Source organism: Cyanistes caeruleus, chromosome 38, assembly GCF_971803275.1.
Source record: "Cyanistes caeruleus chromosome 38, bCyaCae1.hap1.1, whole genome shotgun sequence".
NCBI classification, from domain to species: Eukaryota; Metazoa; Chordata; class Aves; order Passeriformes; family Paridae; genus Cyanistes; species Cyanistes caeruleus.
In genome coordinates, this window is record NC_141739.1 from 847,875 (window position 1) to 873,420 (window position 25,546).

The 25,546-nt window shown below is 63.3% G+C and overlaps 1 protein-coding gene across 1 annotated transcript in view; it reads left to right on the forward strand.

The window, feature by feature from the left end:
- RYR1 (ryanodine receptor 1) overlaps window positions 1-25,546 on the forward strand; it is a 172,427-nt gene that overhangs the window by 58,801 nt on the left and 88,080 nt on the right. Inside the window, exons 32-44 of the mRNA XM_086872036.1 lie at window positions 1,311-1,476; window positions 1,569-1,655; window positions 3,016-3,242; window positions 4,636-5,644; window positions 6,690-6,890; window positions 8,049-8,160; window positions 10,129-10,272; window positions 13,383-13,656; window positions 16,642-16,756; window positions 16,841-16,973; window positions 18,985-19,079; window positions 19,324-19,459; window positions 22,542-22,722. Of these exons, the coding sequence (XP_086728162.1) occupies window positions 1,311-1,476; window positions 1,569-1,655; window positions 3,016-3,242; window positions 4,636-5,644; window positions 6,690-6,890; window positions 8,049-8,160; window positions 10,129-10,272; window positions 13,383-13,656; window positions 16,642-16,756; window positions 16,841-16,973; window positions 18,985-19,079; window positions 19,324-19,459; window positions 22,542-22,722 (2,880 nt within the window). The remainder of the gene's footprint in view (window positions 1-1,310; window positions 1,477-1,568; window positions 1,656-3,015; window positions 3,243-4,635; window positions 5,645-6,689; window positions 6,891-8,048; window positions 8,161-10,128; window positions 10,273-13,382; window positions 13,657-16,641; window positions 16,757-16,840; window positions 16,974-18,984; window positions 19,080-19,323; window positions 19,460-22,541; window positions 22,723-25,546) is intronic.

Consider the following 25,546-nt stretch of genomic DNA (forward strand, 5'->3'; position numbering starts at 1 on the left):
ACGGGAATGGGAACGGGAATGGGAACGGGCATGGGAACGGGAATGGGATCCTGAATGGGAACGGGAACGGGAACGGGAATGGGAACGGGAATGGGAACGGGCATGGGAACGGGAACGGGAACGGGAACGGGAATGGGAACGGGAATGGGAACGGGAATGGGAACGGGAATGGGAACGGGCATGGGAATGGGAACGGGAATGGGAACGGGAATGGGAACGGGCATGGGAATGGGAACGGGAATGGGAACGGGAATGGGAACGGGAATGGGAACGTGAACGGGAATGGGAATGGGAACGGGAATGGGATCCTGAATGGGAATGTGAATGGGAACGGGAATGGGACCCCAAATGGGACCCCAAATAGGACCCCAAATGGGACCCTAAATGGGAACATGAATGGGATCCCGAATGGGAACATGAATGGGAACGTGAATGGGAATGGGAACGGGAATGGGAACGGGAATGGGAACGGGAATGGGAACAGGAATGTGACCCCAGAGGGAACCCTAAATGTGGAACCTGAATGGGAACCCAAACAGGACCCCAAACAGGACCCCGGAGGGGACCCCAAATGGGAACATGAATGGGACCCTGAATGGGGAACCTGAATGGGAACCCAAATGTGACCCCAAATAGGACCCCAAATGTGACCCCCAAACAGGTCCCCAAATGGGATCCTGAACGGGAACCCAAATAGTAACATGAATGGGACCCCGAATGGGACCCCCCAAATGGGATCCTGAACGCTCACCGGGGGTCTCACCCCCCTCTTTCCCCCCAGCACCATGGTCTGGGGGTCGAGCAGAGGAGGGGTCCATGGTCTGGGGGTTAAAAAGGGGAGGGGTCCATGGTCTGGGGGTTGAACAGGGGAGGGGTCCCTGGTCTGGGGGTTGAACAGGGGAGGGGTCCATGGTCTGGGGGTTGAACAGGGGAGGGATCCCTGCTCTGGGGGTCCCATTTTTGGGGTCCCCAGGGGTCTCACCCCCATTTTCCCCCAGCACCATGGTCTGGGGGTTGATCAGGGGAGGGGTCCCTGCTCTGGGGGTTGATCAGGAGAGGGGTCCCTGCTCTGGGGGTTGAACAGGGGTGGGATCCCTGCTCTGGGGGTCCCATTTTTGGGGTCCCCAGGGGTCTCACCCCCATTTTCCCCCAGCACCATGCTCTGGGGGTTGATCAGGAGAGGGGTCCGTGGTCTGGGGGTTGAACAGGAGAGGGGTCCCTGCTCTGGGGGTTAAAAAGGGGAGGGGTCCCTGCTCTGGGGGTCCCATTTTTGGGGTCCCCGGGGGTCTCACCCCCATTTTCCCCCCCAGCATCAAGCGCAGCAACTGCTACATGGTGTGGGGGGGGGAGTTTGCGACCCCCACCCAGCAGGCCAGGGTGTCCCACACCGACCTGGTCATCGGCTGCCTGGTGGACCTGGCCACGGGGCTGATGACCTTCACCGCCAACGGCAAAGAGATCAACACCTTCTTCCAGGTGAGCCGGACCCCCGCCCCAGACCCCCCCCCGGGGGAGGTTTGGGGGGTCCCAGCCCAGCCCGGGGGTCTGAGGGTGACGCTGTCCCGCAGGTGGAGCCCAACACCAAGCTGTTCCCGGCGGTGTTCGTGCAGCCCACCACCCAAAACGTGCTGCAGTTCGAGCTGGGGAAGCTGAAGGTGAGCTTGGGACCCCCCACCCACCTTTTTGGGGGGGTGCTGGGGGGGTGCTGGGGGCGCTGGGGAGGGGGTGGAGGGGCGGTGAGCCGGAACAAGGGGGGCTTGGGGGTCTGTGGGGTGACCTGGGGGGTCTCCAAAAGAAGGGGACACCCGTCCTGGGGGTGTTCCCTGTCCCTGAGGGTCCCCAAAACAGGGGGACACCCATCCTGGGGGTGTTCCATGTCCCTGAGGGTCCCCAAAAGAGGGGGACACCCATCCTGGGGGTGTTCCCTGTCCCTGAGGGTCTCCAAAAGAGGGGGACACCCATCCTGGGGGTGTTCCCTGTCCCTGAGGGTCCCCAAAAGAGGGGGACACCCATCCTAGGGGTGTTCCCTGTCCCTGAGGGTCTCCAAAAGAGGGGGACACCCATCCTGGGGGTGTTCCCTGTCCCTGAGGGTCCCCAAAAGAGGGGGACACCCATCCTGGGGGTGTTCCCTGTCCCTGAGGGTCTCCAAAAGAGGGGGACACCCATCCTGGGGGTGTTCCCTGTCCCTGAGGGTCCCCAAAAGAGGGGGACACCCATCCTAGGGGTGTTCCCTGTCCCTGAGGGTCTCCAAAAGAGGGGGACACCCATCCTGGGGGTGTTCCCTGTCCCTGAGGGTCCCCAAAAGAGGGGGACACCCATCCTGGGGGTGTTCCCTGTCCCTGAGGGTCCCCAAAAGAGGGGGACACCCATCCCTGGGGGGTTCCATGTCCCCAAGCGTCCCCAGAAGAGGGGGACACCCATCCTAGGGGTGTTCCCCATCCCCAAAAATCCCACAAAAATGGGGTTCCCCCCATCCTGGGGGTGTTTCCTGTCCCTGAGGGTCCCCAAAACAGGGGGACACCCATCCTGGGGGTGTTCCCTGTCCCTGAGGGTCCCCAAAAGAGGAGGACACCCATCCTGGGGGTGTCCCCGTCCCCAAAAATCCCACAAAAAACGGTTCCCACCATCCCTGGGGTGTTCCATGTCCCTGAGGGTCCCCAAAACAGGATCCCCCCATCCCTGGGGGGTTCCCTGTCCCTGAGGGTCCCCAAACCAAAGCTCCCCCCATCCCCAGGGGGGTTCCTGTCCCCGAGGGTCCCCAAACCAAAGCTCCCCCCATCCCTGGGGGGTTCCTTGTCCCTGAGGGTCCCCAAACCAGGACTCCCCCCACCCCCAGAGTGTTCCCTGTCTCCGAGGGTCCCCAAACCAGGATCCCCCCTATCCCAGGGGTGTTCCCTGTCCCTGAGGGTCCCCAAACCAGGGCTCCCCCACCCCCAGGGGTGTTCCTGTCCCCGAGGGTCCCCAAACCTGTCCCTGTGTCTCCCCAGAAGTGACAGCCCCTCTCTGTCCCCCCAGAACATCATGCCCATCTCGGCCGCCATGTTCAGCAGCGAGCGGCAGAACCCGGCCCCCCAGTGCCCCCCCCGGCTGCTGATCCAGCACCTGACCCCCGTCACCTGGAGCCGGATGCCCACCCAGTACCTGAGCGTGGAGAGCGCCCGGCTGGGCGAGCGCCAGGGCTGGGCCGTCGAGTGCTCCGAGCCCCTGCAGATGATGGCCCTGCACATCCCCGAGGAGGACAGGTGGGGACACCTGGGGACACCTGGGGACACCTGGGGACACGGGGGGATACCTGGGGACACCTGGGGATAGCTGGGGACACAGCCAGGGACACCTGGGGATACCTGGGGACACCTGGGGACACCTGGGGACACGGGGGGATACCTGGGGACACAGCCAGGGACACCTGGGGACACCTGGGGACAGCCAGGGCTGGGCCGTCGAGTGCTCCGAGCCCCTGCAGATGATGGCCCTGCACATCCCCGAGGAGGACAGGTGGGGACACCTGGGGACACCTGGGGACAGCTGGGGACACCTGGGGACACGGGGGGATACCTGGGGACACAGCCAGGGACAGCTGGGGACAGCTGGGGATAGGTGGGGACAGCCAGGGCTGGGCCGTCGAGTGCTCCGAGCCCCTGCAGATGATGGCCCTGCACATCCCCGAGGAGGACAGGTGGGGACACCTGGGGACAGCTGGGGACACGGGGGGACACCTGGGGACATGGGGGGATACCTGGGGACACAGCCAGGGACACCTGGGGACACCTGGGGATAGGTGGGGACACAGCCAGGGACACCTGGGGACAGCCAGGGCTGGGCCGTCGAGTGCTCCGAGCCCCTGCAGATGATGGCCCTGCACATCCCCGAGGAGGACAGGTGGGGACACCTGGGGACACCTGGGGACACCTGGGGACACGGGGGGATACCTGGGGACACAGCCAGGGACACCTGGGGACACCTGGGGACACCTGGGGATAGGTGGGGACACCTGGGAACAGCTGGGGACAGCTGGAGATAGCCAGGGACCCCAGAGACACCCCCAGCCTCAAGGGGTCCTGTCCCCTGGGCTCCCATCCCGGGGGTCTCCATCCCCAGGAGACTTTGGGGGTCCCATCCCAGGGGTCTCCATCCCGGGGGTCCCATCCTGGGGGTCCCATCCCCAGGAGACTTTGGGGTCCCATCCTGGGGATCCCATCCTGGAGGTCCCACCCCAGGGGTCCCATCCCCAGGAGACTTTGGGGGTCCCACCCCAGGGGTCTCCATCCCGGGGGTCTCATCATGGGGGTCCCATCCCCAGGAGACTTTGGGGTCCCATCCTGGGGATCCCATCCTGGAGGTCCCACCCCAGAGGTCCCATCCCCAGGAGACTTTGGGGGTCCCATCATGGGGGTCCCATCCCCAGGAGACTTTGGGGTCCCACCCCAGGGGTCTCCATCCCGGGGGTCCCATCCCCAGGAGACTTTGGGGTCCCACCCCAGGGGTCTCCATCCCGGGGGTCCCATCATGGGGGTCCCATCCCCAGGAGACTTTGGGGTCCCATCCTGGGGGTCCCATCCCCAGGAGACTTTGGGGTCCCACCCCAGGGGTCTCCATCCCGGGGGTCCCACCCCTGACCCCCTCCCCTCCGCTCAGGTGCATCGACATCCTGGAGCTGTGGGAGCGGCAGGAGCTGCTGCAGTTCCAGTGCCACACGCTGCGGCTCTACTGCGCCGTCTGCGCCCTGGGCAACAACCGCGTGGCCCACGCCCTGTGCAGCCACGTGGACCAGGCCCAGCTGCTCTTCGCCATCGAGACCCCCGAGCTGCCAGGGCCGCTGCGGGCCGGCTACTACGACCTGCTGCTAGCCATGCACCTGGAGGCGGCGCAGCGCGCCCGCTCCTCCATGAGCGCCGAGTTCATCGTGCCCATCACCCCGGCCACCCGCGCCATCGCGCTCTTCCCCGAGGGCGCCCGCTGCCCGGGACCCCCGGGCGTGGGGCCCAGCGCTTGTTTGAGACCCCAGCCTCATTTCTCGGAGCCGTGTTTCATCCGCGCCGCCGGCGGTGCCGGGGCGCCGCTCAGCCCGGCTATCCCGCTGGAGGAGCTGGGAGCCAAGGCCATGAGGATGCTGGCGGAGGCGGTGGCCGGGGGTGGTCCCCACGCCCGGGACCCCGTGGGGGGCAGCGTGGAGTTCCAGCTGGTGCCGGTGCTGAAGCTGGTGTCGGCGCTGCTGGCCGTGGGCGCGCTGGGCGACCGCGACGTGCGCAGGGTGCTGCGCATGATCGAGCCGCGCGTCTTCGGCACGCGCCAGCAGCGCCAGCAGCAGCAGCAGCAGCAGCAGGAGGAGGAGGAGGAGGAGGAGGAGGAAGAAAGGACGAAGGCCATCGAGGCTGGTGAGGAGGAGGAGGAGGAGGAGGAAGAGGAGGAAGCGAGGAGGAAAAAGGCCATCGAGGCTGGTGAGGAGGAGGATGAGGAGGTGCGGAGGAGGAAGGCCATCGAGGCCGGAGAGCTGCAGGAGGAGGAGGAGGATGAGGAGGAGGCCAAGAGGACGAAGGCCATTGAGGCCAGGGAGGTGCAGGAGGAGGAGGAGGAGGAGGAGGAGGAGGAAGAGCTGGAGGAGGGGCTGCTGCAGATGAAGCTGCCGGAGTCGGTCAAGCTGCAGGTGAGGGGGGAGGGGCTGCGGGGACATCGGGGTGGGGCTTTGTGTCCCCTCCCTGGGGTCTCTGTCCCCATCTTCCATCCCCATGGTGTCCCCAATGTCCCCAGTCCCCCCAATGTCCCCAGTCCCCTCAATGTCCCCAATCCCCCAATGTCCCCAACACCCCCAATGTCCCCAATGTCCCCAATCCCCCTGATGTCCCCAATCCCCTCAATGTCCCCCATGTCCCCAGTGTCCCCAATGTCCCCAATCCTCTCAGTGTCCTCGATAACCCCAATGTCCCCAATCCCCTCAATGTCCCCAATGTCCCCAATGTCCCCAATCCCCCGATGTCCCCAATCCTCTCAATGTCCCAAATAACCCCAATGTCCCCAACACCCCCAATGTCCCCAATCCCCCAATGTCCCCAACACCCCCAGTGTCCCCAATCCCCCCAATCCCCCCAATGTGTCCAATGCCCCAATGTCCCTGATGTCCCCAATGTCCCCAATCCCCCCAACACCCACAATGTCCCCAACACCCCCAATGTCCCCAGCGCCCCCAATGTGTCCAATCCCCAATGTCCCCAGTGTCCCCAATGTCCCCAATCCTCTCAATATCCCCGATAACCCCAATGTCCCCAATCCTCTCAATGTCCCCAACACCCCCAGTGTCCCCAATCCTCTCAATGTCCCCAATCCCCACAATGTCCCCAATGTCCCCAATGTCCCCAATGTCCCCAATCCTCTCAATATCCCCGATAACCCCAGTGTCCCCAATCCTCTCAATGTCCCCAACACCTCCAGTGTCCCCAATCCTCTCAATGTCCCCAATCCTCTCAATGCCCCCAATCCCCACAATGTCCCCAATGTCCCCTGTGTCCCCAATCCCCCCAATGTCCCTGATGTCCCCAATGTCCCCAATCCTCTCAATGTCCCCAATCCCCACAATGTCCCCAATGTCCCCTGTGTCCCCAATCCCCCCAATGTCCCTAATGTCCCCAATGTCCCCAATCCCCCCAACGCCCCCGCTGTCCCCAGCGTCCCCAGCAGCCCTGCCGTCCCCGCAGATGTGCCACCTGCTGCAGCACCTGTGCGAGCGGGAGCTGCAGCACCGCGTGGAGGCCATCGTGGCCTTCTCGGAGCGCCACGTGCAGCGGCTGCAGCGCGACCAGCGCCGCCGCTACGGCCGCCTGATGCGGGCGCTCACCATGTCCGCCGCAGAGACCGCCCGGCGCACGCGCGAGTTCCGCTCACCGCCACAGGAACAGGTGGGGACACACCGGGGACACACCGGGGACAGCGTGGGGACACACCGGGGACAGGGTGGGGACAGAGAGGGGACACACAGGGGACACACCAGGGACACACAGGGGACACACAGGGGACAGAGAGGGGACACACAGGGGACAGGGTGGGGACAGACTGGGGACACACCGGGGACACACAGGGGACAGAGAGGGGACACATAGGGGACAGGGTGGGGACAGCGTGGGGACAGACTGGGGACAGTGTGGGGACACACCGGGGACAGGGTGGGGACAGAGAGGGGACAGCGTGGGGACAGACTGGGGACACACCGGGGACACACAGGGGACAGAGAGGGGACACACCGGGGACAGCGTGGGGACACACCGGGGACACACCGGGGACAGAGAGGGGACAGCGTGGGGACAGACCGGGGACACACCGGGGACACACAGGGGACACACAGGGGACACACCGGGGACACACCGGGGACAGAGAGGGGACAGCGTGGGGACAGAGAGGGGACACACCGGGGACAGCGTGGGGACAGCGTGGGGACAGAGAGGGGACAGACTGGGGACACACAGGGGACACACCGGGGACACACAGGGGACAGCGTGGGGACACACCGGGGACACACCGGGGACACACCAGGGACACACAGGGGACAGCATGGGGACACACCGGGGACAGCATGGGGACACACCGGGGACACACAGGGGACGGCGTGGGGACAGCGTGGGGACAGATGGGGGACAGAGGGGACAGACAGGGGACAGGGTGGGGACAGACAGGGGACACACTGGGGACACACAGGGGACAGCATGGGGGACAGGGTGGGGACACAGAGGGGACAGTGTGGGACAGTGTGGGGACATGGGGACAGTGTAGGGACACAGGGACAGCGTGGGGACAGTGTGGGGACACAGAGGGGACAGTGTGGGGACACAGGGACAGCGTGGGGACAGCGTGGGGACAGTGTGGGGACACAGAGGGGACAGAGGGGACAGTGTGGGGACACGGGGACAGTGTGGGGACACGGGAGCAGTGTGAGGGGACACGTGGGGCGCACAGGGACACGCTTGAGGGACGTACAGGGGGGATGGCTGGGGGGTGGTGCCACTCCTTGTGTCCCCCTGTGTGTCCCCCCATGTCCCCACGTGTCCCCTGTGTGTCCCCAGATCAACATGCTGATGCAGTACAAGGCGGGGGCTGAGGACGAGGAGTGTCCGGTGCCCGGGGACATCCGGGACGAGCTGCTGGACTTCCACAATGACCTGCTGGCCCACTGCGGTGAGGGGGGCACGGGGACACCCCCCTGGCCTTGGGGACATGTCCCTGGGCTTGGGGACACCTCCCCGGGCTTGGGGACACCTCCCTGACCCTGGGGACACCCCCTGGCCTTGGGGACACCTCCTGGGCCTGGGGACACCTCCCTGGGCTTGGGGACACCTCCTGGGCTTGGGGACACCTCCCCGGGCTAGGGGACACCTCCTGGGCTTGGGGACACCTCCCTGGCCTTGGGGACACCTCCCTGGGCTTGGGGACACCTCCTGGGCTTGGGGACACCCCCTGGGCTTGGGGACACCTCCTGGGCTTGGGGACACCTCCTGGCCTTGGGGACACCCCCTGGACTTGGGGACACCTCCCTGACCCTGGGGACACCCCCTGGCCTTGGGGACACCTCCTGGCCTTGGGGACACCCCCTGGCCTTGGGGACACCTCCCTGACCCTGGGGACACCCCCTGGCCTTGGGGACACCTCCCCGGGCTTGGAGACACCCCCTGGCCTTGGGGACACCCCCTGGACTTGGGGACACCCCCTGGGCTTGGGGACACCCCCTGGACTTGGGGACACCTCCCTGGGCTTGGGGACACCTCCCCGGGCTTGGGGACACCCCCTGGACTTGGGGACACCTCCTGGGCTTGGGGACATGTCCCTGGGCTTGGGGACACCCCCTGGGCTTGGGGACACCCCCTGACCCTGGGGACACCCCCTGGGCTTGGGGACACGTCCCCGGGCTTGGGGACACCTCCCTGACCCTGGGGACACCCCCTGACCCTGGGGACACCCCCTGGGCTTGGGGACACGTCCTGGGCCTGGGGACACCCCCTGGGCTTGGGGACACCTCCCTGGGCTTGGGGACACGTCCCCGGGCTTGGGGACACCTCCCTGACCCTGGGGACACCCCCTGGGCTTGGGGACACCCCCTGGGCTTGGGGACACCCCCTGGCCTTGGGGACACCTCCCCGGGCTTGGGGACACCCCCTGGACTTGGGGACACCTCCTGGGCTTGGGGACATGTCCCTGGGCTTGGGGACACCTCCCTGGAGAGCGGACCCCCCCATTCTGCCACCCCAGAGACCCCCATGATCCCACCCTGGGACCCTGAGCCCCCCGGCCTTGGGGACATGGGTGTGACACCCCCCTTGGGGACGCGGCTGTGACCCCCCCCTTGGGGACATGGCTGTGACCCCCCTGGCCCTGGGGACACTGCTGTGACCCCCCCGTGTCCCCCACACTGTCCCCCGTGTCCCCCACATTGTCCCCCATATCCCCCACACCTCCCCTCCGTGTCCCCCACATTGTCCCCCGTGTCCCCCACACCTCCCCCCCGTGTCCCCCACACCTCTCCCCATGTCCCCCACACCTCCCCCCCGTGTCCCCCACACGTCCCTCGTGTCCCCCACATTGTCCCCCGTGTCCCCCACATTGTCCCCCGTGTCCCCCACATTGTCCCCTGTGTCCCCCACATTGTCCCCCATGTCCCCCACATTGTCCCTTGTGTCCCCCACATTGTCCCCCGTGTCCCCCACACCTCCCCCCCGTGTCCCCCACATTGTCCCCCGTGTCCCCCACACCTCCCCCCCGTGTCCCCCACATTGTCCCCCGTGTCCCCCACATTGTCCCCCGTGTCCCCCACACGTCCCCCGTGTCCCCCACACCTCCCCCCCGTGTCCCCCACATGTCCCCCGTGTCCCCCACATTGTCCCCCGTGTCCCCCACACCTCCCCCCCGTGTCCCCCACATGTCCCCCGTGTCCCCCACATTGTCCCCCGTGTCCCCCACACCTCCCCCCCGTGTCCCCCACACGTCCCCCGTGTCCCCCACACCTCCCCCCCGTGTCCCCCACATGTCCCCCGTGTCCCCCACACCTCCCCCCCATGTCCCCCACATTGTCCCCCACACGTCCCCCCCGTGTCCCCCACATGTCCCCCGTGTCCCCCACACGTCCCCCACATTGTCCCCCGTGTCCCCCAGGCATCGAGCTGGCGGAGGAGGAAGAGGAGGAGGAGGAGGAGGCGTCGCTGCGGCAGCGGCTGCTGGGGCTGGCTCAGAGGGTGCTGGGGGTCCGCAGCCCCCCCAAGGAGGAGGAGACCCCCCCCGAGGAGCCCCCCGTGCCCAGTAAGGAGGGGACAGCGGGGGGGGGGGGGGGGGACAGGGGACGCTCAGCTCCGCCCGGGACGTGGCCAGGGTGTCCCCAAGGTGACAACCCAGATGTCCCCAAGGTGACAACCCAGATGTCCCCAAGGTGTCTCCAAGCTGAGCTGACCCTGAGGCTCTGGACAAATTGTCCCCAAGGTGGTGGCCGAGATGTCCCCAAGGCTCTGGTCAAACTGGCCCTGAGACACTGACCAGATTGTCACCAAGGCTCTGGCCAAATTGTCCCCAAGGTGGTGGCCGAGATGTCCCCAAGGTGCTGTGCAGGAGCTGATCTCTCACACCATGGTGCACTGGGCACAGGAGTCACTGTGTCCATGATGTCCCCAATGTCCCCAATGTCCCCAGTGATGTCCATGATGTCCCCAGTGTCCCCAGTGTCACTGTCCCTGTCCCCAGGCACTCTGCAGGAGCTGATCTCTCACACCATGGTGCACTGGGCCCAGGAGTCACTGTGTCCATGATGTCCCCAATGTCCCCAGTGATGTCCATGATGTCCCCAGTGTCCCCAGTGTCCCCAGTGTCACTGTCCCTGTCCCCAGGCACGCTGCAGGAGCTGATCTCTCACACCATGGTGCACTGGGCCCAGGAGTCGTTCATCCAGAGCCCGGCTCTGGTGCGGGCCATGTTCAGATGATGATGTCCATGATACCCATGATGTCCCCAGTGTCCCCAGTGTCACTGTCCCTGTCCCCAGGCACTCTGCAGGAGCTGATCTCTCACACCATGGTGCACTGGGCTCAGGAATCGTTCATCCAGAGCCCGGCTCTGGTGCGGGCCATGTCCCGGTGATGATGTCCATGATACCCATGATGTCCCCAATGTCCCCAATGATGTCCCCAATGTCCCCAATGATGTCCCTGCTGTCCCCAGGCACACTGCAGGAGCTGATCTCTCACACCATGGTGCACTGGGCCCAGGAGTCGTTCATCCAGAGCCCGGCTCTGGTGCGGGCCATGTCCCGGTGATGATGTCCATGATACCCATGATGTCCCCAATGTCCCCAGTGATGTCCCCAATGATGTCCCCAATGTCCCCAGTGTCACTGTCCCTGTCCCCAGGCACGCTGCAGGAGCTGATCTCTCACACCATGGTGCACTGGGCCCAGGAATCGTTCATCCAGAGCCCGGCTCTGGTGCGGGCCATGTCCCGGTGATGGTGTCCATGATGTCCCCAATGTTACCCATGATGTCCCCAGTGTCCCCAATGTCCCCAATGTCCCCAGGCACGCTGCAGGAGCTGATCTCTCACACCATGGTGCACTGGGCTCAGGAGTCGTTCATCCAGAGCCCGGCTCTGGTGCGGGCCATGTTCCGGTGATGATGTCCATGATGTCCCCAGTGTCCCCAATATCCCCAATGATGTCCCCAATGTCCCCAGTGTCACTGTCCCTGTCCCCAGGCACTCTGCAGGAGCTGATCTCTCACACCATGGTGCACTGGGCTCAGGAATCGTTCATCCAGAGCCCGGCTCTGGTGCGGGCCATGTCCCGGTGATGATGTCCATGATGTCCATGATGTCCCCAATGTCCCCAATGATGTCCCCAATGTCCCCAGGCACGCTGCAGGAGCTGATCTCGCACACCATGGTGCACTGGGCTCAGGAGTCACTGTGTCCCTGATGTCCCCAATGTCCCCAGTGATGTCCCCAATGATGTCCCCAGTGTCCCCAGTGTCACTGTCCCTGTCCCCAGGCACGCTGCAGGAGCTGATCTCTCACACCATGGTGCACTGGGCTCAGGAATCGTTCATCCAGAGCCCGGCTCTGGTGCGGGCCATGTTCAGATGATGATGTCCATGATACCCATGATGTCCCCAATGTCCCCAGTGATACCCACGATGTCCCCAATGTCCCCAGTGATGTCCCCAATGTCCCCAGGCACTCTGCAGGAGCTGATCTCTCACACCATGGTGCACTGGGCCCAGGAGTCGTTCATCCAGAGCCCGGCTCTGGTGCGGGCCATGTCCCGGTGATGATGTCCATGATACCCATGATGTCCCCAATGTCCCCAATGTCCCCAGTGATGTCCCCAGTGTCCCCAGTGTCACTGTCCCTGTCCCCAGGCACTCTGCAGGAGCTGATCTCGCACACCATGGTGCACTGGGCCCAGGAGTCGTTCATCCAGAGCCCGGCTCTGGTGCGGGCCATGTCCCGGTGATGATGTCCATGATGATACCAGTGTCCCCAATGATACCCATGATGTCCCCAATGTCCCCAATGTCCCCAGGCACGCTGCAGGAGCTGATCTCTCACACCATGGTGCACTGGGCCCAGGAATCGTTCATCCAGAGCCCAGCTCTGGTGCGGGCCATGTCCCGGTGATGATGTCCATGATACCCACGATGTCCCCAATGTCCCCAATGATGTCCCCAGTGTCCCCAGTGTCACTGTCCCTGTCCCCAGGCACTCTGCAGGAGCTGATCTCGCACACCATGGTGCACTGGGCCCAGGAGTCGTTCATCCAGAGCCCGGCTCTGGTGCGGGCCATGTCCCGGTGATGATGTCCATGATGTCCCCAATGTCCCCAGTGTCCCCAGTGTCACTGTCCCTGTCCCCAGGCACTCTGCAGGAGCTGATCTCTCACACCATGGTGCACTGGGCTCAGGAATCGTTCATCCAGAGCCCGGCTCTGGTGCGGGCCATGTCCCGGTGATGGTGTCCATGATACCCATGATGTCCCCAGTGATACCCATGATGTCCCCAATGTCCCCAATGATGTCCCCAATGTCCCCAGGCACTCTGCAGGAGCTGATCTCGCACACCATGGTGCACTGGGCCCAGGAGTCGTTCATCCAGAGCCCGGCTCTGGTGCGGGCCATGTTCAGATGATGATGTCCATGATGTCCCTGCTGTCCCCAGTGATACCCACGATGTCACCAATGTCCCCAATGATGTCCCCAATGTCCCCAGGCACTCTGCAGGAGCTGATCTCTCACACCATGGTGCACTGGGCCCAGGAGTCGTTCATCCAGAGCCCGGCTCTGGTGCGGGCCATGTCCCGGTGATGATGTCCATGATGATACCAGTGTCCCCAATGATACCCATGATGTCCCCAATGTCCCCAATGTCCCCAGGCACTCTGCAGGAGCTGATCTCTCACACCATGGTGCACTGGGCCCAGGAGTCGTTCATCCAGAGCCCGGCTCTGGTGCGGGCCATGTTCCGCCTGCTGCACGGGCAGTACGACGCGCTGGGCGAGCTGCGGCGGGCGCTGCCCAAGGCTTACGCCATCAGCGCCACCTCGGTGCCCGACACCACGGCCCTGCTGGAGTGCCTGGGCCAGATCCGCTCGCTGCTCATCGTGCAGATGGGCCCCGAGGAGGAGAACCTCATGATCCAGAGCATCGGGTCAGTGCGGGTGGGCCTGGGTGTCCCCTGGGGGTCACCTCCCTGGGTCCCCTCCCTGTGTCCCCTGGGTGTCCCCTCCTCGTGTCCCCTCCCTGGGTCACCTCCCTGGGTCACCTCCCTGGGTCCCCTCTCTGGGTCACCTGGGTGTCCCCTCCTTGTGTCCCCTCCCTGTGTCACCTCCCTGGGTCACCTCCCTGGGTCACCTGGGTGTCCCCTCCTTGTGTCCCCTCCCTGTGTCACCTCCCTGGGTCACCTCCCTGTGTCCCCTCCCTGGGTCCCCTCTCTGGGTCACCTGGGTGTCCCCTCCTTGTGTCCCCTCCCTGTGTCACCTCCCTGGGTCACCTCCCTGGGTCACCTCCCTGTGTCACCTCCCTGGGTCACCTGGGGGTCACCTCCCTGGGTCCCCTCCCTGGGTCCCCTCCCTGGGTCCCCTGGGTGTCCCCTCCCTGGGTCACTTGTGTGTCCCCTGGGTGTCCCCTCCTTGTGTCACCTCCCTGTGTCCCCTGGGTGTCCCCTCCCTGGGTCCCCTCCCTGGGTCCCCTCCCTGTGTCCCCTCCCTGTGTCCCCTGGGTGTCCCCTCCCTGGGTCCCCTCCCTGTGTCACCTCCCTGTGTCCCCTCCCTGGGTCACCTCCCTGTGTCCCCTCCCTGTGTCCCCTCCCTGGGTCACCTGGGTGTCCCCTCCTTGTGTCCCCTCCCTGTGTCCCCTCCCTGGGTCACCTCCCTGGGTCACCTGGGTGTCCCCTCCTTGTGTCCCCTCCCTGGGTCCCCTCCCTGGGTCACCTCCCTGGGTCACCTGGGTGTCCCCTCCTTGTGTCCCCTCCCTGTGTCACCTCCCTGGGTCCCCTCCCTGGGTCCCCTCCCTGTGTCACCTGGGTGTCCCCTCCCTGGGTCCCCTCCCTGTGTCACCTCCCTGGGTCACCTCCCTGGGTCACCTCCCTGTGTCCCCTCCCTGTGTCACCTGGGTGTCCCCTGGGTGTCCCCTCCCTGGGTCCCCTCCCTGGGTCCCCCTGTGTCCACAACCCACTCTGGGTACCCCAAACCCACCCCAAACCCACCCCAAACCCCCTCTGGACACCCCAAAACCCCTCTGGGTACCCCAAACCCACCCCAAACCCACCCCAAACCCCCTCTGGACACCCCAAAACCCCTCTGGGTACCCCAAACCCACCCCAAACCCACCCCAAACCCCCTCTGGACACCCCAAATGACCCCCCCTGTGCCCCCCAGGAACATCATGAACAACAAGGTGTTCTACCAGCACCCCAAAACCCCTCTGGGCACCCCAAACCCACCCCAAACCCCTCTCTGGACACCCCAAACCCCCTCTGGGCACCCCAAACCCACCCCAAACCCCCTCTGGGCACCCCAAAACCCCCTCTGGACACCCCAAATGACCCCCCCTGTGCCCCCCAGGAACATCATGAACAACAAGGTGTTCTACCAGCACCCCAAAACCCCTCTGGGCACCCCAAACCCACCCCAAAACCCCCTCTGGGTACCCCAAACCCCCTCTGGACACCCCAAAACCCCTGTGGACACCCCAAACCCACCCCAAACCCACCCCAAAACCCCCTCTGGGTACCCCAAACCCCCTCTGGACACCCCAAAACCCCTGTGGACACCCCAAACCCACCCCAAACCCACCCCAAAACCCCCTCTGGACACCCCAAATGACCCCCCCTGTGCCCCCCAGGAACATCATGAACAACAAGGTGTTCTACCAGCACCCCAAACCCCCTCTGGGTACCCCAAACCCACCCCAAAACCCCCTCTGGACACCCCAAAACCCCTGTGGACACCCCAAACCCACCCCAAACCCACCCCAAACCCCCTCTGGGCACCCCAAACCCCCTCTGGACACCCCAAAACCCCTGTGGACACCCCAAACCCACCCCAAACCCCCTCTGGACACCCCAAATGACCCCCCCTGTGCCCCCCAGGAACATCATGAACAACAAGGTGTTCTACCAGCACCCCAAACCCCCTCTGGGCACCCCAAACCCACCCCAAAACCCCCTCTGGGTACCCCAAACCCCCTCTGGACACCCCAAAACCCCTGTGGACACCCCAAACCCACCCCAAACCCACCCCAAAACCCCCTCTGGACACCCCAAATGACCCCCCCTGTGCCCCCCAGGAACATCATGAACAACAAGGTGTTCTACCAGCACCCCAAACCCCCTCTGGACACCCCAAACCCCCTCTGGACACCCCAAATGACCCCCCCTGTGCCCCCCAGGAACATCATGAACAACAAGGTGTTCTACCAGCACCCCAAAACCCCTCTGGGCACCCCAAACCCACCCCAAAACCCCCTCTGGGTACCCCAAACCCCCTCTGAACACCCCAAAACCCCTGTGGACACCCCAAACCCACCCCAAACCCACCCCAAAACCCCCTCTGGACACCCCAAACCCCCTCTGGACACCCCAAAACCCCTGTGGACACCCCAAACCCACCCCAAACCCACCCCAAAACCCCCTCTGGACACCCCAAACCCCCTCTGGACACCCCAAAACCCCTGTGGACACCCCAAACCCACCCCAAACCCACCCCAAAACCCCCTCTGGACACCCCAGGTGACCCCCCCTGTGCCCCCCAGGAACATCATGAACAACAAGGTGTTCTACCAGCACCCCAAACCCCCTCTGGGTACCCCAAACCCACCCCAAACCCCCTCTGGACACCCCAAACCCACCCCAAAACCCCCTCTGGACACCCCAAATGACCCCCCTGTGCCCCCCCTGTGCCCCCCAGGAACATCATGAACAACAAGGTGTTCTACCAGCACCCCAAACCCACTCTGGGTACCCCAAACCCACCCCAAAACCCCCTCTGGACACCCCAAATGACCCCCCCTGTGCCCCCCAGGAACATCATGAACAACAAGGTGTTCTACCAGCACCCCAAACCCCCTCTGGGTACCCCAAACCCACCCCAAACCCCCTCTGGACACCCCAAATGACCCCCCCTGTGCCCCCCAGGAACATCATGAACAACAAGGTGTTCTACCAGCACCCCAACCTGATGCGGGCCCTGGGCATGCACGAGACGGTGATGCAGGTGATGGTCAGCGTGCTGGGCGGCGGCGAGTCCAAGGTGAGCCCCCCCAGCAGCCCTGGCAGCCCCCCAGGAGCCCCCCCAGGCCTCCCCTGACCCCCTCCCCGCTTTGTGCCCCCCCAGGAGATTCGCTTCCCCAAGATGGTGACCAACTGCTGCCGCTTCCTCTGCTACTTCTGCCGCATCAGCCGCCAGAACCAGCGCTCCATGTTCGACCACCTGGGCTACCTGCTGGAGAACAGCGGCATCGGGCTGGGTGAGACCCCCCGAGACCCCCAAAACCCCCCCGAGACCCCCTGAGACCCCCCTGTCCCATCCCTGAGACCCCCCTGTCCCATCCCTGTCACCCCCTGTCCCATCCCTGAGACCCCCTGTCCCATCCATGTCACCCCCACCTGGGCTACCTGCTGGAGAACAGCGGCATCGGGCTGGGTGAGACCCCCTGAGACCCCCTGGGACCCCCCTGGGACCCCCCTGAGACCCCCCGTCCCATCCCTGTCATCCCCTGTCACCCCCTGTCCCATCCCTGAGACCCCCCTGTCCCATTCCTGTCCCCTCCCTGTCACCCCCACCTGGGCTACCTGCTGGAGAACAGCGGCATCGGGCTGGGTGAGACCCCCCGAGACCCCCAAAACCCCCCTGAGACCCCCCTGTCCCATCCCTGAGACCCCCCTGTCACCCCCTGTCCCATCCCTGTCACCCCCGTGTCACCCCCACCTGGGCTACCTGCTGGAGAACAGCGGCATCGGGCTGGGTGAGACCCCCCGAGACCCCCTGGGACCCCCTGGGACCCCCTGGGACCCCCTGAGACCCCCCTGTCCCATCTCTGAGACCCCCCTGTCCCATCCCTGTCATCCCCTGTCCCATCCCTGTCACCTCCCTGTCACCCCCACCTGGGCTACCTGCTGGAGAACAGCGGCATCGGGCTGGGTGAGACCCCCTGGGACCCCCTGAGACCCCCAAAACCCCCCTGAGATCACCCTGAGACCCCCCTGAGACCCCCCTGTCCTATCCCTGTCACCCCCTGTCCCATCCCTGTCACCCCCACCTGGGCTACCTGCTGGAGAACAGCGGCATCGGGCTGGGTGAGACCCCCTGGGACCCCCTGAGACCCCCTGGGACCCCCTGAGACCCCCAAAACCCCCCTGAGATCTCCTGAAACCCCCTGAGACCCCCCTGAGACCCCCTGAAATCCTCCTGAGATCCCTGAGATCACCCTGAGACCCCCCTGAGACCCCCCAAACCCCCCTGAGACCCCCCCTGTCCCCTCCCTGCCACCCCTCCTTGTCACCTCTGTCCCCTCCAGTCCCCTTTGGGGGGTCCCAGGGGGGTCCCTGCCCCCATCTGACCCCATGTCCCTTTGGGGTTCCCAGGGGGGTCCCTGCCCCACAGCTGCCCCCATCTGACCCGGTGTCCCCCCCGTGTCCCCCCATGTCCCCCCGTGTCCCTTTGGGGGTCCCTGCCCCCATCTGACCCCGTGTCCCTTTGGGGTTCCCAGGGGGGTCCCTGCCCCCCATCTGACCCGGTGTCCCCCCGTGTCCCTTCGGGGGTCCCAGGGGGGTCCCTGCCCCACAGCTGCCCCCATCTGACCCCGTGTCCCCCCGTGTCCCTTTGGGGTTCCCAGGGGGGTCCCTGCCCCCCATCTGACCCGGTGTCCCCCCGTGTCCCTTCGGGGGTCCCTGCCCCACAGCTGCCCCCATCTGACCCGGTGTCCCTTTGGGGGTCCCAGGGGGGGTCCCTGCCCCACAGCTGCCCCCCATCTGACCCCGTGTCCCCCCGTGTCCCCCCGTGTCCCCCCGTGTCCCCCCGTGTCCATTTGGGGGTCCCAGGGGGGTCCCTGCCCCCCATCTGACCCGGTGTCCCCCCGTGTCCCTTCGGGGGTCCCTGCCCCACAGCTGCCCCCATCTGACCCCGTCTCCCTTTGGGGGTCCCAGGGGGGTCCCTGCCCCCCATCTGACCCCGTGTCCCCCCGTGTCCCCCCATGTCCCCCCGTGTCCCTTTGGGGGTCCCAGGGGGGTCCCTGCCCCCCATCTGACCCGGTGTCCCTTTGGGGGTCCCAGGGGGGGTCCCTGCCCCACAGCTGACCCCCATCTGACCCCGTGTCCCCCCTTGTCCCCCCCGTGTCCCTTTGGGGGTCCCTGCCCCCCATCTGACCCGGTGTCCATTTGGGGGTCCCAGGGGGGGTCCCTGCCCCACAGCTGCCCCCATCTGACCCCGTGTCCCCCCGTGTCCCCCCGTGTCCCCCCGTGTCCCCCCGTGTCCCCCAGGCATGCAGGGCTCCACCCCCCTGGACGTGGCGGCCGCCTCCGTCATCGACAACAACGAGCTGGCGCTGGCGCTCAAGGAGCAGGACCTGGAGAAGGTGGGGACAGCCCCGTGTCCCCTGCTGTCCCCTGGGTGTCCCCTGGTGTCCCCTGATGTCCCGTGGTGTCCCTGGGCAGGTGGTCACCTACCTGGCCAGCTGTGGCCTGCAGAGCTGTCCCATGCTGCTGGACCCCGAAGCCCTGGGTGTCCCCTGGGTGTCCCCTCTGTGTCCCCAGGTGTCCCCTGGGTGTCCCCTGGGTGTCCCCAGGTGTCCCCTGATGTCCCCTGGTGTCCCTGGGCAGGTGGTCACCTACCTGGCCAGCTGTGGCCTGCAGAGCTGTCCCATGCTGCTGGCCAAGGGCTACCCCGACATCGGCTGGAACCCCTGCGGGGGTGAGAAGTACCTGGACTTCCTGCGCTTCGCCGTCTTCGTCAACGGTGAGACCCCCTCGGGTGTCCCCAGGTGTCCCCAGGTGTCCCCTGAGAGCCCTCAGGTGTCCCCCAGGTGTCCCCTGAGAGCCCTCAGGTGTCCCCAGGTGTTCCCAGGTGTCCCCTGAGAGCCCTCAGGTGTCCCCAGGTGTCCCCAGGTGTCCCCTGAGAGCCCTCAGGTGTCCCCAGGTGTCCCCTGAGAGCCCTCAGGTGTCCCCCAGGTGTCCCCAGGTGTCCCTCAGGTGTCCCCAGGTGTCCCCAGGTGTCCCCTGAGAGCCCTCAGGTGTCTCCAGGTGTTCCCAGGTGTCCCCAGGTGTCCCCAGGTGTCCCCTGAGAGCCCTCAGGTGTCCCCAGGTGTCCCTCAGGTGTCCCCCAGGTGTCCCCAGGTGTCCTCAGGTGTCCCCCAGGTGTCCCCAGGTGTCCCCTGAGAGCCCTCAGGTGTCCCCCAGGTGTCCCCAGGTGTCCCCTGAGAGCCCTCAGGTGTCCCCAGGTGTCCCTTGAGAGCTCCCAGTGTCCCCCAGGTGTCCCCAGGTGTCCCCTGAGAGCCCTCGGGTGTCCCCAGGTGTCCCCTGAGAGCCCTCAGGTGTCCCCAGGTGTCCCCTGAGAGCCCTCAGGTGTCCCCAGGTGTCCCCAGGTGTCCCCTGAGAGCCCTCAGGTGTCCCCCAGGTGTCCCCTGAGAGCCCTCAGGTGTCCCCAGGTGTCCCCAGGTGTCCCCTGAGAGCCCTCAGGTGTCCCCCAGGTGTCCCCTGAGAGCCCTCAGGTGTCCCCAGGTGTTCCCAGGTGTCCCCTGAGAGCCCTCAGGTGTCCCCCAGGTGTCCCCTGAGAGCCCTCAGGTGTCCCCCAGATGTCCCCAGGTGCCCTCAGGTTCCCTCAGGTGTCCCCAGGTGTCCCCTGAGAGCCCTCAGGTGTCCCCAGGTGTCCCTCAGGTGTCCTCAGGTGTCCCTCAGGTGTCCCCAGGTCCCCACCTGTGGGTCCATGTTTTGGGGGTCCTTTTTAAGATTCCCCTGCTGATCTGGGGTTCCCTGGTTTTGGGGTTTCTGGGGGTTTTGGGGGTTCTGGGGGTTCTGGGGTGATTTTTGGGGTGCTGTTCCCGCAGGGGAGAGGGTGGAGGAGAACGCCAACGTGGTGGTGCGGCTGCTGATGAGTTTAGAATTCCCTGTTTTGGGGTTTTTAGGGTTTCCTGATTCAGGGATTTTGTGTGTTGGGGTTCTGGGGGTTTTGGGGGTTCTGGGGTGATTTTTGGGGTGCGGCTCTTGCAGGGGAGAGCGTGGAGGAGAACGCCAACGTGGTGGTGCGGCTGCTGAGGAGTTTAGGGTTCCCTGGTTTGGGGTTTTGGGGGTTCTGGGGGTTCTGGGGGTTTTGGGGGTTCTGGGGTGATTTTTGGGGTGCGGCTCTGGCAGGGGAGAGCGTGGAGGAGAACGCCAACGTGGTGGTGCGGCTGCTGAGCCGGGGTTCCCTGGTTTGGGGTTTTTAGGGTTCCCTGGTTTGGGGTTTTTAGGGTTCCCTGGTTTTGTGTGTTGGGGTTCTGGGGGTTTTGGGGTGCCCCTGTGATTTTTGGGGTGCGGTTCGTGCAGGGGAGAGCGTGGAGGAGAACGCCAACGTGGTGGTGCGGCTGCTGATCCGGGCTTTAGGAGTTTAGAATTCCGTGATTTGGGGATTTAGGATTCCCTGATTTGGGGTTTTTAGGGTTCCCTGATTTGGGGTTTTGTGTCCTGGGGGTTTTGGGGTGCCCCTGTGATTTTTGGGGTGCGGTTCGTGCAGGGGAGAGCGTGGAGGAGAACGCCAACGTGGTGGTGCGGCTGCTGATCCGGGCTTTAGGAGTTCAGAATTCCCTGTTTTGGGGTTTTTAGGGTTCCCTGATTTGGGGTTCTGTGTTCTGGGGGTTTTGGGGGTTCTGGGGTGATTTTTGGGGTGCGGTTCCCGCAGGGGAGAGCGTGGAGGAGAACGCCAACGTGGTGGTGCGGCTGCTGAGCCGGGGTTCCCTGGTTTGGGGTTTCAGGGTTCCCTGGTTTGGGATTTCAGGGTTCCCTGGTTTTGTGTGTTGGGGTTCTGGGGGTTTTGGGGTGCCCCTGTGATTTTTGGGGTGCGGTTCCCGCAGGGGAGAGCGTGGAGGAGAACGCCAACGTGGTGGTGCGGCTGCTGAGCCGGGGTTCCCTGGTTTGGGGTTTTTAGGGTTCCCTGTTTCAGGGATTTTGTGTTTTGGGGTTCTGGGGGTTTTGGGGTGCCCCTGTGATTTTTGGGGTGCGGTTCGTGCAGGGGAGAGCGTGGAGGAGAACGCCAACGTGGTGGTGCGGCTGCTGAGCCGGGGTTCCCTGGTTTGGGGGATTTAGGGTTCCCTGGTTTGGGGTTTTTAGGGTTCCCTGATTTGGGGTTTTGTGTCCTGGGGGTTCTGGGGGTTCTGGGGTGATTTTTGGGGTGCGGTTCCCGCAGGGGAGAGCGTGGAGGAGAACGCCGACGTGGTGGTGCGGCTGCTGAGCCGGGGTTCCCTGGTTTGGGATTTCAGGGTTCCCTGGTTTTGTGTGTTGGGGTTCTGGGGGTTCTGGGGGTTCTGGGGTGATTTTTGGGGTGCGGTTCGTGCAGGGGAGAGCGTGGAGGAGAACGCCAACGTGGTGGTGCGGCTGCTGAGGAGTTTAGGGTTCCCTGGTTTGGGGTTTTTTGGGTTCCCTGGTTTTGTGTGTTGGGGTTTTGGGGGTTCTGGGGGTTCTGGGGGTTCTGGGGTGATTTTTGGGGTGCGGTTCATGCAGGGGAGAGCGTGGAGGAGAACGCCAACGTGGTGGTGCGGCTGCTGAGCCGGGGTTCCCTGGTTTGGGGGATTTAGGGTTCCCTGGTTTGGGGTTTTTTGGGTTCCCTGATTTGGGGTTTTTAGGGTTCCCTGGTTTTGTGTGTTGGGGTTCTGGGGGTTCTGGGGGTTCTGGGGTGATTTTTGGGGTGCGGTTCCCGCAGGGGAGAGCGTGGAGGAGAACGCCAACGTGGTGGTGCGGCTGCTGAGCCGGGGTTCCCTGGTTTGGGGTTTCAGGGTTCCCTGGTTTGGGGTTTTGTGTGTTAGGGGTTTTGGGGTGCCCCTGTGATTTTTGGGGTGCGGTTCCCGCAGGGGAGAGCGTGGAGGAGAACGCCAACGTGGTGGTGCGGCTGCTGATCCGGCGTCCCGAGTGCTTCGGGCCGGCGCTGCGGGGCGAGGGCGGCAGCGGGCTGCTGGCCGCAATCCAGGAGGCGCTGAGCATCGCCCAGGACCCCGCCAGGGACGGGCCCAGCGGCCGCAGGGAGAGGAGACCGTGAGTGGAGGGCTTGTGATTGATCAGGATCGATTGATTGGGATTGATTGGGATTGATTGATTGGGATTGATTGGGATCGATTGATTGGGATTGATTGGGATTGATTGGGATTGGGGACCCCGCCAGGGACGGGCCCAGCGGCCGCAGGGAGAGGAGACCGTGAGCAATGGGATTGATTGATCGGGATTGATTGATTGGGATTGATCGGGATTGATTGGGATTGATTGGGATCGATTGGGATTGATTGGGATTGATTGGGATTGGGGACCCCGCCAGGGACGGGCCCAGCGGCCGCAGGGAGAGGAGACCGTGAGCAATGGGAGTGATTGATCGGGATTGATTGATTGGGATTGATTGGGATTGATTGGGATTGATTGGGATCGATTGATTGGGATTGATTGGGATCGATTGGGATTGGGGACCCCGCCAGGGACGGGCCCAGCGGCCGCAGGGAGAGGAGACCGTGAGCAATGGGAGTGATTGATCGGGATCGATTGATTGGGATTGATTGGGATTGATTGATTGGGATTGATTGGGATTGGGGACCCCGCCAGGGACGGGCCCAGCGGCCGCAGGGAGAGGAGACCGTGAGTGGAGGGAGTGATTGATTGGGATTGATTGATTGGGATTGATTGGGATTGATTGGGATTGATTGGGATTGATTGGGATTGATTGGGATTGATTGGGATTGATCGGGATTGATTGGGATCAATTTGGATTGGGGACCCCGCCAGGGACGGGCCCAGCGGCCGCAGGGAGAGGAGACCGTGAGCAATGGGAGTGATTGATCGGGATCGATCGATTGGGATTGATTGATTGATTGATTGGGATGGATTGGGATGGATTGGGATCGATTGGGATTGGGGACCCCGCCAGGGACGGGCCCAGCGGCCGCAGGGAGAGGAGACCGTGAGTGGAGGGGTTGGGATTGATTGATCGGGATCAATTGATTGGGATTGATTGATTGATTGATTGATTGGGATTGATTGGGATTGGGGACCCCGCCAGGGACGGGCCCAGCGGCCGCAGGGAGAGGAGACCGTGAGTGGAGGGAGTGATTGATTGGGATTGATTGATTGGGATTGATTGGGATTGATTGGGATTGATTGGGATTGATTGGGATTGATTGGGATTGATCGGGATTGATTGGGATCAATTTGGATTGGGGACCCCGCCAGGGACGGGCCCAGCGGCCGCAGGGAGAGGAGACCGTGAGTGGAGGGAGTGATTGATTGGGATTGATTGGGATTGATTGGGATTGATCGGGATTGATTGGGATTGATTGGGATTGATTGGGATGGATTGGGATGGATTTGGATGGATTGGGATTGATCGGGATTGATTGGGATTGATTGGGATTGATCGGGATTGATTGGGATTGATCGGGATTGATTGGGATTGATTGGGATGGATTTGGATGGATTGGGATTGATCGGGATTGATTGGGATTGATTGGGATTGGGGACCCCACCAGGGACGGGCCCAGCGGCCACAGGGAGAGGAGACTGTGAGCAATGGGATTGATTGATCAGGATTGATTGATTGGGATTGATTGGGATTGATTGGGATGGATTGGGATTGATTGGGATTGATTGGGATTGGGGACCCCACCAGGGACGGGCCCAGCGGCCGCAGGGAGAGGAGACCGTGAGCAATGGGAATGATTGATCGGGATTGATTGGGATGGATTTGGATCAATTTGGATTGATTGGGATCGATAGGGATTGATTTGGATTGATCAGGATGGATTGGGATTGATTGGGATGGATTGATTGGGATTGATTGGGATTGATTGGGATTGGAAGGATGGGGGTCCCGGGGGTCCCAGGCTGAGGATGAGGATGAGGATGACGATGGGGATGAGGATGAAGATGATGATGAGGATGATGATGAGGATGAGGATGACGATGGGGATGATGATGAGGATGAAGATGATGATGGGGATGAGGATGAAGATGAGGATGAGGATCATGAGGGGGATGAGGATGATGATGATGAGGATGATGAGGATAATGATGATGAGGATGATGATGAGGAGGATGATGATGATGAGGATGATGATGAGGATGAAGATGATGATGAGGATGATGATGAGGATGATGATGAGGATGAGGATGAGGATGATGATGATGATGAGGATGATGATGAGGATGATGATGAGGATGAGGATGATGACGGGGATGATGAGGATGATGAGGATGATGAGGATGATGATGAGGATGATGATGAGGATGAGGATGATGACGGGGATGATGAGGATGAAGATGATGATGAGGATGATGATGAGGATGATGATGAGGATGATGATGATGATGGGGATGAGGATGATGATGAGGATGAGGATGATGATGATGATGATGATGATGATGAGGATGATGATGATGATTGGGATGAGGATGAAGATGATGATGAGGATGAGGATGATGAGGATGATGATGAGGATGAGGATGATGATGATGATGAGGATGATGATGAGGAGGATGATGATGATGATGATGAGGATGATGATGAGGATGAGGATGATGATGAGGATGAGGATGATGACGGGGATGATGAGGATGATGAGGATGATGATGAGGATGATGATGATGAGGATGACGATGAGGATGATGATGAGGATGATGATGAGGATGATTATGCGGATGATGATGAGGATGATGATGAGGATGATGATGATGATGAGGATGAGGATGCTGATGAGGATGATTATGCGTATGATGATGAGGATGATGATGAGGATGATTATGCGGATGATGATGAGGATGATGATGATGGGGATGAGGATGATGATGAGGAAGATGAGGATGATGATGATGAGGATGA